Here is a 14,361-nt window from a genome sequence, read left to right as displayed (position 1 = left end):
CTACATAAAGATCGTTGTAAGCGCGACTTAGTATGGAAATTTATAAATGAAAAAAAAAAATCATAAGTTAACAATTAGCGAAAAGCAAAAAACTGACTGAGATAAGAATACTTATAGATGACCAAATAAGAGGGAGAAATAATCGCAATGAGTTTATTTAATTTCTTTATAAATTTGTTTTTAGAATACTTAATTTTCGCAACTATCATTTTTACTGTGTGTTTACTTTTTCTCGACGTTTAATTCTTAAATTCGATCTTTAAACTTTCACATTTCAAGTACCTAAGAAATTATCAATAAAATTGTTTACACTTCAGAGTAACTTAACAGTTTTTTAAAAGAAAACATAACGTACAAATATTATCCGTACTTATTAGTTTTTAAAAACTTTCACAATAGTAATACCGTAGGAAAAATTTTTATTAGGTTTTAGATACCATTTGCAACTTAGTGGAAGTAAAATTGCTTGTTTTATACAAGTTTTTTCGACATAATCTTTATGTCCTTATCGTGTGATACAGTGAATGTAATTAAATTGCAAGTAAAGAATTTATCAAATCAGTTAATAATGGTATGACTGATATAAACAGTATTTAAATAAATTATTAAGAAATAATAAGTTTAAACCCTAGTATGGTCTTAATTTTTATTCACAATAAGTTTTGGTTCTAGGCACCTAATCCTGCAAAAAAAAAACATTCGAATGAAGTAAATTTTAAGTAAAATATATATGCCCTTTTAAAACCTATTTTAGCTAAACAATTCAAAGTGTTTTTTGTTTATATTATTAGCTTAAAATTTTTTTCCAACTACCATTGAAAAAAATAAGCTAAATTATAATTATTCTTTATTTTACAGTAAAATTTTTATTATTATTAATTTTTAAATATTAAATTTTAAACAAAACTTTTAAGAAAAGGAGATACTTAAAGAACATTTTGAGATTTTGATAATTAAACCTTAACTTGGTTATTTCATTAAAGTTTTGAGCTTTTGTGTTTATTTTAAGTGCGAATTGTGATATGAACTTATCTTTTATTTTGCAGCTTTGTAATACTTTCAAGCATGCTACATCCCTGTCATAGATAGAATATGTTCTAACTAAAACTAAATTAATTTTATGGGTTCACAATAATACAAATAAAAATTATGTTAGACTTAAAAATAATTTATTTACTGGTTAAAAAGTAGTTTAAAATTCAAAATGTTTATAAACCAATGCTTTGTTTATAGCTTTATATATTGAGAATTTTTATATAAGTATTTTAGTTTTGTAAGAGTATAAAACAAAAAACAAAGTTAAATTTGGTTAAAAAAACGACAATCGAAATAAAAATTAAGTAATACTAATTTTTCTAATACAAAAAAATGTGTTTTAAAATTGTAAATCGACTGTAAAAATGCAATTTGAATAGTGACTAGAAAAAAAATATATATTGAAACTAAATAACAGGTTTTAAATATAATTCGTATATCTATAAAACTTATATGCAATTGCAAAAACAATATACTGAATATATTTTAATCAAAAAAAAACTTTAAACACTGTTAGCGGACAAAAATAAAAATTTATATGTACTATAACTTTCAACATATGCTATAATGTCAAATTTTACAAAAATATAACACTTCGCAAAAATTGTATTATAACTAACTTTATTTTGTAAAGGCAATTTTGCATAAAACTTTTTGTTAATAAATAAATTAAGTTAAATATGTTTACTTTTATTTAGCTATTTGGCTTTAAACTCCATGGTAAAGACTAAAAAAGTATACATACAAAAGAAATATGGGGTAGATCATCATAGGTTTTTTACTTTTGTATGAATCATCTACTATTAAAGATGCTGCACTGTAAGATGCCCAAAAAATTCCTATTATCTGTTTAAAAATAGCTGAACTAAGGCTATGTTCAAAGTTCGTACTCAAAACTACTGTATTTTAAACTTTATAAGTATTTAGCCTTTAGTAGTCATATAAATAAAACAAAACATATTATAAATAGTTATAGTCTGCTACTGCTACCATATCAAAAGATAACTTATCATTTTTGTAAACATTTGTTTTTTAATTTTAAACAAAAAAATTAATTTTATTTTAAAACAAAACAAACATAATAGCTAATATTTTGTACACACTTGAAATAAAAAACAAGCACTAGACTGCTATGTCGATAGATCCACTGTGCAGTCTAGTAATTGTATAATTTTTCTTTTTGTAAAGTAATTGAAAAAGCTGACCATACTTTTATAACTACTTTTTTTATATAAAAAAAGTAAAATCAATTAGCAAAATGTATTTCTTACAGACCCTTATGACGACGCTTAAATAGTACAAGTTTTTCAAAAGTACAAGCAATGGAGCAGTGATTATGAGCGGTAAGAGTGAATAGCCAATCACACCCAAGCATTGTTGATAAGCCACTTCTCCTCCCAATACTCTGGCTAAAACAAAAATTAGCATAGTGCCAAACAACCACATGGTCAGTATCCACGAAACAACCTGTTGTTATTGAATTCTATTTAGTTTTAGTTTAGTAAAAAATGAGATATTTAAGTTCAGGTAGTTTAGTTAGTCAAATTATAAATATAAAAAAATTGATAAATTATTTTAGAAATTTATCAACATAACATTTTTTTATTAAATCAACAAAACAAACTACTGTTCTCAAACGTTTCTAACATAAAATAAATTAAAAACACTAAATTCTTTAACTTACTTTTAGAACATAAATTTTGCAGACTTATATTGTTAATAATATAATATACTTCAAAACAATTTTCAATTTTTTTTTTTTTAAACTAATAGTTTATGTTTCTTAAAATGATAAACTATTTATAAGTATTTATATTATATATATATTAATATAATAGTATATACGTTAAACCTAAAAACTTAGTCATTTTCTGAAAAAACTCATAAAATGTTTGGTTATAATCTTAACATTATTTACCATATTACCATAATTATATTCAAATATATTTTGCAGATTAGGTAATATTTTAACTAATATTTTTGTGTTATTGAATATCAAGGTTAAAAATGTTTTGAATGAAAAAAAGTCTGTAGGTAATTTTTAAAATTAAAATTATTACAAGCATGAATTTATTTTATGTAAGTAATCTGACTTAAGAATTTAAAACGCACGAACTTAGTCAATCTGAAAAATAGAAACAGCTTAAAACTCTTTCTAATAATGAAAACTTATGTTAATGCTATATTATTGAATAATCAATTACTTGTAATGTAAATAAAATGTTTGTATATTACCTGAATTTGGCCAACTATGGAAACCATACTAAAAAGTAAAACTACAGCCAAAGGACCCCAAAAGTCGGGATTTTCTCTTAAGACCTTTCTGTTGTATCCAAGAGAAGGAAAAGGAAGAAGAACGCATCTGTGAATAATCAATTCGTTAAATTTTTTAAAAACTCTTAACTTTTTCAATGGCTACTAATGTATTTTTTAAATTTATAAAGTTTTTGATATTTTTATCAAAATTTAAAGTAGTTTAGTTATATCACTATAATTTTAATATCTATACTTAATAAACTGACAAGTTATAAATCACCTTAAAACTAATTTTAGTTATTTTAAAATAAAGATAATTTTGAAATTAATATAGGAAAAATAAAACTTTATACTTTTTGTTTTAAGCGTAAAAATTAGAGTTTGCAACTTGGGTTTGAGGAGTTATTAGGACACATATTGTATGATAAACTCTTTTACAATATATAAAAATAAAATATTCTTTATTATTATACATATGTTACTCTACTTGAGTAAGAAATTAACTATAAATTGCTGTTCCTGAGCTAGACAATATAGTAAATCTGTCTTAATTATAACTTTCCAACAAAAACATATATATCTGATATTCCATGAATTAAAATAATTTGTTTTCCTTCTAAACATATAAGATACAAAGAAGTATTTAGTTAACTAAAAGTTGTAGCTAAACAACTTTAAGACCACACACTATCTTATGTGGTTAAAAAGTTAAACCTTATCTCAAAATTAGTATCCACTGCTCTATCTTTCTAAAATAACTAAAATAATTCTTACATGACTGACTATTCATAAATGATTTTAGTAAAACAGCAACTAATCTCTTGAAAAATCCTGATTTTTTCATTAGTAGGACAGAAAAGGTACGGAAATAGTTCTACTTGATAAAAATAAATACTCTGAGAATATATACATGATAGTACATAATAGAATTTTTTTTAAGAAATTAAGACCAGCTGATTCATATGATAATGCAATAAAAATTTAATCTGCAATACAATCATACAGACAATTATCAATCAAAAAGAGTAACAAAATTATTTCTTTAAAATATAAATCAATGCACGAATCTGGTTCATACAAGCCAAGACTTTTTAGTTTGCCCAAAGTAAACAGAGTTGACATAACCATAAAACAAGTAAGTCCTTTTAATGATATATTCACAGCAAAATAAATTTGCAAAAAATTGTGTTATAAGTTTATAACCTTTAGAGAACTTCCGCTGTAAATTTGTCATAATTTCTTTTGTCTTAACTGATAAGGTAATTAAAAACTTTTAAAGAATATACTACCATGTTTCCTTTGATATTGAACCACTGTTTGCCAACAATACAATGTTTTTGGAAAGTTTTCTCCAGGTTTTCAAAATTTCTTCTAGGTTTTAAAAACTACACGGTTTAGTGTCTATTTTTAGTTTAAAATTAAGTTAAAGGTAAAAAACTGTGTTCAATAACATAGTGACATTAAAAAGATATGTTAAAGCTTCTTTAAATGAGTTTTTTAATAGACAAATTTATGACCAAAAAAAACTTTATCAATATGATAAATATTTGTCTCAAATCAAAACTTTACTACTTAACATATAAAAATTGTTTAAAACCACAGGTTTTTTATTAATTTTTATTCAAAACACCAGGTTTTTAAGTGATTTTTGTTCAAAATTCCAGGTTTTTTTTTCAAAATTTCTTAAACTCAAGGTTTTTTGTCAACCCTGACAATACCATTCTAGAAAATATCAACCTTGTGTTGAAGAACTGTTTACTTTAAATCGAGCATCAACAAATTTGTTCCCTGACGTTTTTGAACAACTATCAAAATTAGGAAGTGTAAGGGTGTTGAACTTAGTTGATTTATAAACATATTGACGGAATTCTTCACCAGGTCATATTATTTAAAAGATCATTTTAGAGTTTTTTGAATAGAAAATTATAAATGATAAATCTTACAACTACTATTAAAAACTCAGTAAACAACAGTTTGCTATTTTTACATTTACGTGTAAATTTAGATAAGAAAGTTTTTTACAAATATCTACAAAAAAAGTTTGTTCACTTGTGATAATTTACCATTTAACTTCTTTAGTTCCATTACACAGAAAACTAATTTGATCAGCTGTCCCAATTGTAGAGCTATAAAAATTTGTTCTCAAAGATACTTGAAAAAAAACAGTCAAGTATTGAAAGGACTTCCTGCACTTTTGTTTATTCGATTGATCTAATAAAATCTTTAGTTCTTAAGACAAAAAAACGGTGAAACAACCACAATAGGTTCTTAGTAATGTACAGGGTATTTAAACTTGATGTACACTAATAACCAAATCTTAGAAATTAATTTAAAAAAGATTATTAGTAAGTTTTACAAAGATTTATTTTACAATAAGATAGGTTTTTCAAGACGAACATACTGTTTTAAATGAACAATTAAGACAAACTTATCAGTAGGGGTATCTGTTGTCACAACCCTCGAGTTTCTTGATGAAAATTGTTTCAGCCTTGGGAGGTCACATATAAAAACAACACAAAAAAAAAGCTTTCTAGTTTTTACCACCATTCAACACTTTTTAAAATTTTCTGAAACATCCCCTATGTAAGTTGTATGAAACCTTAACATTTTGACTTTCAAGTTTTTGATTGAAAAACTTTCTACACGTAGCAATTCTCACAAAAGACATTCTACGTGTCTCAAGACGATTTGAAGAAATTTTCATGGAAGCACTTCTTAATTTTCTCAAAAAAAAAATTAAGTACAAAAAAAAATTTAATTACAGAAACCCAAAAAATGTTTCCATGAAACTTTCCTTAAATTGTTTTTAAACGCATAGAATGTTTTTTGTGATAATTGCTACATGCAGAAAATTTCCAATCAAAAACTTGAATGTCAAATTTCTAAGGTCCCATACAATTTACATAGGGGTTGTTTTAGAAAAATATCAAAAGTGCTGAATGGTGGTAAAAGCTAGGAAGCTAATTTCTTTTGTTTTGTTTTTTTATGTGATTCCAAGGCTAAAAAAACTTTTCAATGCGCTAAACAAAAACTTTCAACAACAGGTACACAACTACTTCCCAGCCACTATAAAAACAAATTGATATATGTTTGGTCATGTAGAAGTAAATATATGGGAAGGACTTGTAATAAGTTACAAAATACAATAAAACAGCACATACTAAAAAATTTACTTATAAAGATTGTAAGTTGGAATAGTAAGAGCAAAAATGGTAATTTGAACAATAAACTGTATAGATGTTCTCTATTTTTATCAGGGGAACGGGTCAAAAATTCACAAAGACAAAAAAATTGCACGAAGATACTTTTGTATTGAAGACAAATTTACACGAGGGGATAAAATTGCACGGGGGGGGGGACAAAATTGTACAAAATAATTTTGCACCAATAGTCAACTTTGCACGGAGGGTTATTTTGCACGAGAGTAAAAAAAAAAAACAGAAATATATATATATATAAAACAAAAAAAAAAACAATAAGATAATATTTTAAATATACAAAAAAATAACTTACTGATCAAGGGTTAGGGCTAACAGTGATAGTAAAAAAAAAAACAAAATAAAATATTAAAATAAATTAAATTAATATATAAAAATTGAAACAAAATATTAAAAAATTAACCAGTGCAAAATTGTTTCCATGCAAAAGTATCTTCGTGCAAAAGTGTCTTTGTGCAATTTTGTGCCATCGTGCAAAAGTATCTTTATGCAATTTAGTATGCTCGTGCAAACTTGAAAACTACCCAAAATTCAGAGAGCTAAGAGAAATATATCTTAATTTTTTTTTCAATATAATGAACTGGTACAACAGATTATCATTAAAAATCTCGTATTTAATATTCTAAGTTTCAAACTTAACTTATTTTTCAAAAAATGTTTATCAACCATTTTACTTCTGTCTTTAAACTTGTGATTATCTTTTGTTACAATCATTTATAATTGTAGTTAACTCAGTCTAACTTGTATACTTTGCTTGTTTCTAAATTATATGGTTTTTGTTTAATACCTAACTATTTTTCGTTTGTGCTTATTTAATTAAGGCTCAACTTGTTTTATCTTTATCTAATTATACTCCACTAATAACTAACACTGAAGAGCAGTGGCTAAAAACGTTGTACTTTTTAGCCACTTTTTACATTGTATTATTTTGAAATAAATTGTATCAGTAGTAAAAAGGTCTCAAATGAAGGTCTCTAATAGAGTAATAAACGGTTCTATTTTAGTAGTTTAATCTAAAATAAAAAGAAATAATCAAAAATTATAACATTTCAAGTTGATTGTCTTCAAATAAAAAGTAAAAAGAATAAAAAATTTTGAGTGGAAAAACCTTTAACTTGCTGCGAATTACCTTCGCAATTTTTTTTACTCTCAGTATATTAATATACTTGTAAGTCAATAATAAGAAAAAACGTTTAATAAAAATTATTATTTTAAAATCTAGAAGCTACTACTTTTTGTTTATTTCTACTACATTGTCAAAGGTGTTCTAAAATTATATTGCTTAATTTATGGTTCCCTAAATAAAAACTAAAAAAAAAGAATTTTTTGTCATAGAACATACTTCTTTAACTGAAGCTTACACTTACATGATTTAAATTATAACTCAGCTATGTTTTTAGTATAAATTAAATGGCAATTCTTCAACAAAAAACTAACCTTGAGTTTTATATAAAATTTAACAGCTTTTTTGTTTAAGAATTGCCTTTTTTTTTAAATGTAGCTGATTTATAGTTTATAATTAGTTATAAATAGTTATAGATTTAAAACCGTTTTTATTTTTTCCAGTGTCAAAGAGAATGAGAACTCCTTTGTTCAGACAGTAGATAATAATTTATAGACTCTTTAAAATAATTTTGTTATACCTGATTTATAGTTATAACTCTAACATAAGTATTCACATAAAATTTAACAGTTTTTCAAACTCATTTTCATAAATGCTATCTTGGTAGAAAATAGAAAATAATCACCTCCGTTTATTAGATGTCACCCCTTATATTAAATTACTCATTTACTCTTTGCAGCTTTACTTATAACGCCCCGCTACAGACAAAAGGGAGCAATTATTTCTATTTTTTAAATCCTGCTTTAGCATGGTTGCCACTGATCAAGCTGAGAAAAATTTCCTGACTTTTTACCAAAATTTTCCTGACTTTTCTAAATCAAACTCTTAGATTAAACTTATTCTAAAATACATAATCTAACACTTGAAACTATATAAAGCTTTCAATCTAATTTTAATACAGGTTAAAAACAACAGTTTTTTTTTGCTAAATTCTATCATCAAACTTCCAGTACATCACTTAAACCATCTGTGTATGATTGATGTTTGTAATAAACAGCTCTATCAGCAAATGCTTGTATTATTACCTTATAAACACAGCTTGTCTGAAAAAAGACACAATTTTTTAGCATTTCCTAGCATAAATTTATCTAGATAAACAAATGACATATATGGAACTTTTACAATTAAAACATTAAATTAATAACTAACTTTCACAACTAACATCTTAAAGCAACAACAGATTTTACAGTTAAAACCTTAAAACTAAACTATATATCTGTTTTATAAAATATTTCCTCTTATCATTTAGTATAAAATTTGTAACAAATAAATATACTCTTATTTACTTTAAGACTTAAGTTACTCTACAAAAAATACAAACAATAAGAAAACTTAATCTTGGCATATACCTCTCTTATAACTTAATTTATAAATTTAAACAACTTTGAAAAAATTATAAAGAGGTAAAGTTACATAAAATACAACCCTAACTGAAATAGTTATAAAGAACTCAATTATTTACTTATACAAAAACCACTTTGATTCTAAAATTATGCTAGATAAACTTTTGTGTATATATCACAGTTTCACTATGGAAGAGTCCTTGCTACAGATCATCAATACTAAAAAGCTTACAAAATCTGCTTGTTCAAGTAGGGTACTTGTTCAATATGTTAAAAGAAAATTTTTGCAGTTTTATAAAGGATATTTTACTAATTTATACCAGATGAAGGCATTGGAAATAAAATTAAATATTTTTGTAAATTTATAGGAAAATTTTGGAATTTTTTTCTGACTTTAAAGGACTTTTAATTAATTTTTACAATATTAAGGCTTTGAAAAACAAGGAATTTTGTAAACTTGAACTGATAAAATCTGACTTTTTTTTAAATTTTATCAAATTTCCTGACTTTTCCTGACTTTTTTTCAAAACCCCCCATTTTTTCCTGACTTTTGAAATTTTTTTGAATTTTTCCTGACTTTTCCTGTTTTCCTGACTTTTCCTGACCGAGTGGCAACCCTGCTTTAGATAGAAAGATAGGTCTAAAACTGATTTAAATTTTTTTTTTAAGAACAACTTGTTATCTAATATTCTTGTTTAAAAACTATTGATTAAGGAAAGCAAGATTAATAAGTATAAGTGAAACTAAATAAGAAATACAATAGCTTTAATTATATGTAATAAATGTTATACATTTAAAAAAAAAAAAATTTATTGATAGCACAAAATTAAGAGATTATTTATATGAATAATAAGCATTTTATATACTACTTAATAAAAAACAGAAATCATCAAACCTTATTTTATAACAAATGTCTTTAATATCAATGTCAAGCTCTTCCAATAATGGTTTTTCAAAATCTTCATCACCATCTTCTGTCTCCAACAGCCAACCATAACCTTAACAAAAAAAAAAGAAAATTGATAATTTATCCAAATTAATGTAATAAGTAGAAAATCTCTAAAGGTGTTATACAACATACGCAAGCTCTACAGAAGAAAAAAAAAACAAGAAGAAGCTTCAGCTAAAAGGCTCTTAACTAAATAAACTGAGACAGAGGTTTTTTTTTTGAAAACAGTATAAATTTCTAGAGCATACACGCGAAAAACTTGGAGAAAACTAATGTTTTATTTATTTTTTAATTAGATAAACAACTATAGTTTGTAACAACTTGTATACAGTTTATAATAAAATTACTTTTAGCAATTTTTAAAATAACTAAGATTATAACTTAAAAATTAAGTAGTACAGTGCTTATTCACTTACTGGACTTCACTTATCCGGATAGTTTCAGTCGAGAATAAAATTCAAAAAGTTTCAATATTAAACACAAACATTTTTGTATGATACAAATATTTATGCTTTCATGCTGTAAACATTTTTAAGTGATGTTATAAATTCTGCAACTTAGTTCATTATTATGACATAAAAATACTAAAGCTTACATTTTAAACTTTGTTCAAAACTAGTTTAGTCATCAAAAACCTTTTTATGTAAAGTAAGTCAGTTTTAAATTTTTTTAAACAATGTTATTTAAAATATGACTTAATGTTTATTATTCAAACGTTTAAAGTTTTTATGATAATAGTTCATTAAATTATAAATTAAGGGCATAGGGAGGTGGGTAAATCACTTTTTTCATAATTTGATCTTATTTCATAGAGTTTTAACTAAGCTTAAAGATGCTTTTTATAGATTTTAAAAATTAAAAAATTTTGAGTTTTAAAAAGTTATTTGGAGCTTAATTAAAAATATATAAAATAAGACTAAATTAAGAAGAAAGTGTTTTACCACCTATGCCCTTAATTTTAGAAAAATAATGTAAAGCAGTTCTGTTATGTTTGATTTTTAATTCAAACTGTACTATAAAAGTTGTTAATTTAAACACTTTTTGTTTAAGATGAGGTTTATGACAATTTTTTTATTTTTATTATAAGATATAAAAGTTTGACACACTTAGCATACTAGGTTTTAGAAATAGTCAAGACATCGAGAAAAAAGAAAAGAAAACAAGTTGCATTAACCATCAAAAATAAACTAAAAGTTTGTAAAGTGGTAAAAAACAATGTGCCAAAGTCTTTTATACTGGAGCAGTTTAAGTTTAGCATAAGCAGGTCGACTCTGTATGATATTTTGAAAAGTAAAGAAAAGTTTAAAAGTGTAAAGCAGAAAAAGAGGAGCTGAGCTTTTATTATTTATTATGCTTTGTTTAATATACATCAGTTATATAATTTTACAGAAAAATAAAAATATATCAATTAAATTTAAACAGGCATGAAATTTTATATACAAAATATTGACTTACTCTTAATCATAGAAAAATTACTAACTAGCATTTGATTTTACATATAATTTTCTAAAGTTCTAATATTTTATTTTGGAGCAAGCCTGAGAGAGCGAAAAACTCTAATTAACTCAATATAGTAGATAACATTTTATTTGCGTAATCTTATTTTCTTGTTGTTATTTTTAAATATTTATTACTTTCTTAAAACAAAAAAGCTTGTTATTTTAACTTTTGTTTAATTTTATAAGTTTAAATCATTAACAAACAAAAACATTATTTTGTATGTGAAAAATGTTTTTTCTAATAAAGAGGTAAGTCTAAAACTACTATACTATTTTAAACACCTGATAACAACGTACAAAATTTAATAAACAAAGATAAAGTAACCCCTTTTCCTGATTGAGGAGCTAAACATGCCATCATTGTTGTTGTTTGTCTCATATGCAGCTGTCAAGTTTCCTGAAAAGGATTGTTCCATATTTATATTAACTTCACCAGTTTGTTGGTGCATATTGTTTGTGTCAGCATCTGTTTGAAAAAAAGGCAAACATTTGTGTATAAATAAACTAAAATTACTTTTGTTCTCCTTTCGAAAGTCAATGCTATTATTCTATTCTAACAAACAAATCTACAGTATAATATATTCATATTAATTAACAATAGGTGTTTTTTAAAAGTTTTAACATAACAACTGCATACTTTTATTCTGGTGTTAACAAAAAATTTGCTGCAATGCATTGATAAGGTCTTTGTTTAGTATTGTGTAAATTTTTGTAAATGTTTTAATAAATCACATTATTTTTTAAAATAAAAACCAAAAGATTTGTTGTAAAAATTTTAATAAATATTTCACCATGATAACAATACTTTCAGTAAATTCAAAAAAACTTTAAAGTAGAAAAAGCTTTTGTTTAAACAACATATATATAATTTATCAGGAAAACACGATTTTAAAAATTCTAGAACATATGTTTCATAAAGACAAAAAAAGATTGTCTTTAATCTTTAGCTAGTTCAATTTAAAATAAAATGCACTTTGGTAATCAGAGATGCAAAAGTTACACAAAAAGACAAAAAAATATATATACAATCCCTTCTTTATAAACTAAAAGCTCTTTAAAGAAAATTATCAAATTAAGTAAATTTGTATATGATAATAAAAGTAAAGGCTTGTTTTAAAATATAATAAGCCACATACTATATGTTAAACTAACCTTGTTTGTAATCGGAAGAAATATATGTAAACTCAGAGGTTGTTGAAGAAGGACTAACAACCAATGTTTCCCTTTCTACCATAATTGTAGATATATGTATTTACAGATCCTACAGATAATAATAAAAAGCTTGAATTGGTAAACTTTTAAATGAATAAACCACTAAATATATGTTTGAAGTTTGATAATTTAAATTGCAAAAATTAAAAATATTTAGGTGGCTTGCTACTTTTCAAAGCAAAAATCAAAAAAATAACTTTTAATTAGTTCTTGTAACATAATTAATACTAAGAATGTTATATGTTTTGATTTTTAAAAAACAAATAAAGAAATCTGAACTACTAGAGGAAATTTAATATTTTTTTCTTTTGACACTTTATAATGCAAATTAAGTTTTGGAGTACTATTTTCCTTGAATGTTACTTATCTATTTGGACTTTTTATTTAAGCACAGACCAGGTCTTTGACCAAAACTAAGTTTGCATAATAAAGTCTTGAAAGAATAAATATACTTTTTAATATAAAAAATTAAATTTATACAATAACTACAAAAATAAAAATACAAAAAACAAGATACAAAAAACTACTTGATTAGAAAGATAAAAAACAAACATGTTCATGACTGTATATTTAACATGTCTGTGAAATTTAAACTACTTTTTTAAAGGATTGTTTGTGTAAGAAGGTCTTTTCTGATTTTTTCCAGTCTAATTTTGACCAGTGAAAAATAACTTTGATTGAGTTTCTGCTTTGAAGTATAAAAAAATATAAATGATAACCTTTATTACTGTTTGAAAACTAGTTTATAAATTTATCAACATTCATACAGTTGATAAATTAAACTTTTGTAATTTTATATTCTTTTTTTATTATTATCTTTTTTTAAGGTACAAAAACATTAGAACTCACTCTCTCCTCTGCAGCAATAAACGTTTTCTGAAGGTCAAGCTACAAGTACTTAAGTTACTAAGGCTAAATTACTTAAGTATTATAGTTTATTGAAGACAAAAAAAAGACACTCAAAATATTCGGTCCTAGGACCTGGGACACAAAGAACCTTTCTGTTATCTAGTCCCACACCACAGATACCTTTTAACATCTTGTTCAGGAACGTTTAAGTAAGTAGAGGTAGTTAATAGAAATTATCAAATAAATTGGTATTGTGTTAGTAAAGACTTTCATTTTCACACTCACTTTTCTTCAGAAAACGTTTATCATTGCAAGGGTTAGAGTTGGAGACTGGTGTTTCTTTACTATTAAAAAAACTAAGATTTATCATTAAAAAATACATAGTTGTAAATATGTTATTTGTATAAATCCTGTTAACAAATTAAAACTCCCTTTTATGAAATATATTTAACAAATCATGAACTTTACCACACGATTATCAAAACAATATCCAAGACAACCTACGACCGGTTTCGTCCTTATTAGGACTCATCAGGTAGGCATAGTCGCGAAAACGCTGTTTAGATCATTACCTAGTGGGGTTAAGTGCATATGCACTGAAGAGACCGTTTGTGGGTAACATCTAGAAAACTGACGCATATGACTTTTTGATTTTTCATTGAAAAATGAAAAAACTCTAAAACTTCTCAAAACTTTACTTGTTAGCTGTAAATCTAAGGCTACTTCTGATTGGCTAGTATTTTGCTTATTTTAGTTTAAGGTATAATTAGTTTATCTCTTGGACTTAATTCTTATATAATTGAGTAAGGTGGGTTAGGATAGGAATAAAGGTACGATCTAAAATTTAAAACAAAAATGGTTCGGGAGTTGGGATAGA

The 14,361-nt window shown here is 24.7% G+C and overlaps 1 protein-coding gene across 1 annotated transcript; it reads right to left on the bottom strand.

The window, feature by feature from the left end:
• Positions 1 to 1,164: 1,164 nt before the first annotated feature.
• Positions 1,165 to 12,686, bottom strand: LOC145833790 (protein YIPF4-like). The gene is made up of 6 exons (XM_082940975.1): positions 12,576 to 12,686; positions 11,749 to 11,889; positions 9,871 to 9,973; positions 3,271 to 3,397; positions 2,311 to 2,502; positions 1,165 to 1,881 (listed from the first exon to the last, which is right to left on the bottom strand). The coding sequence occupies exons 1-6, from the start codon at positions 12,655 to 12,657 to the stop codon at positions 1,744 to 1,746; spliced, it is 783 nt and encodes a 260-aa protein (XP_082797101.1). The 5' UTR covers positions 12,658 to 12,686; the 3' UTR covers positions 1,165 to 1,743.
• Between the last annotated feature and the right edge of the window lie 1,675 nt (positions 12,687 to 14,361).

This window comes from Thalia democratica, chromosome 4 (assembly GCF_965202585.1).
Source record: "Thalia democratica chromosome 4, ktThaDemo2.hap1.1, whole genome shotgun sequence".
Classification (NCBI taxonomy): domain Eukaryota; kingdom Metazoa; phylum Chordata; class Thaliacea; order Salpida; family Salpidae; genus Thalia; species Thalia democratica.
Note: the sequence above shows the minus strand (reverse complement) of the source record. Positions and strands in the feature narration are given on the sequence as shown.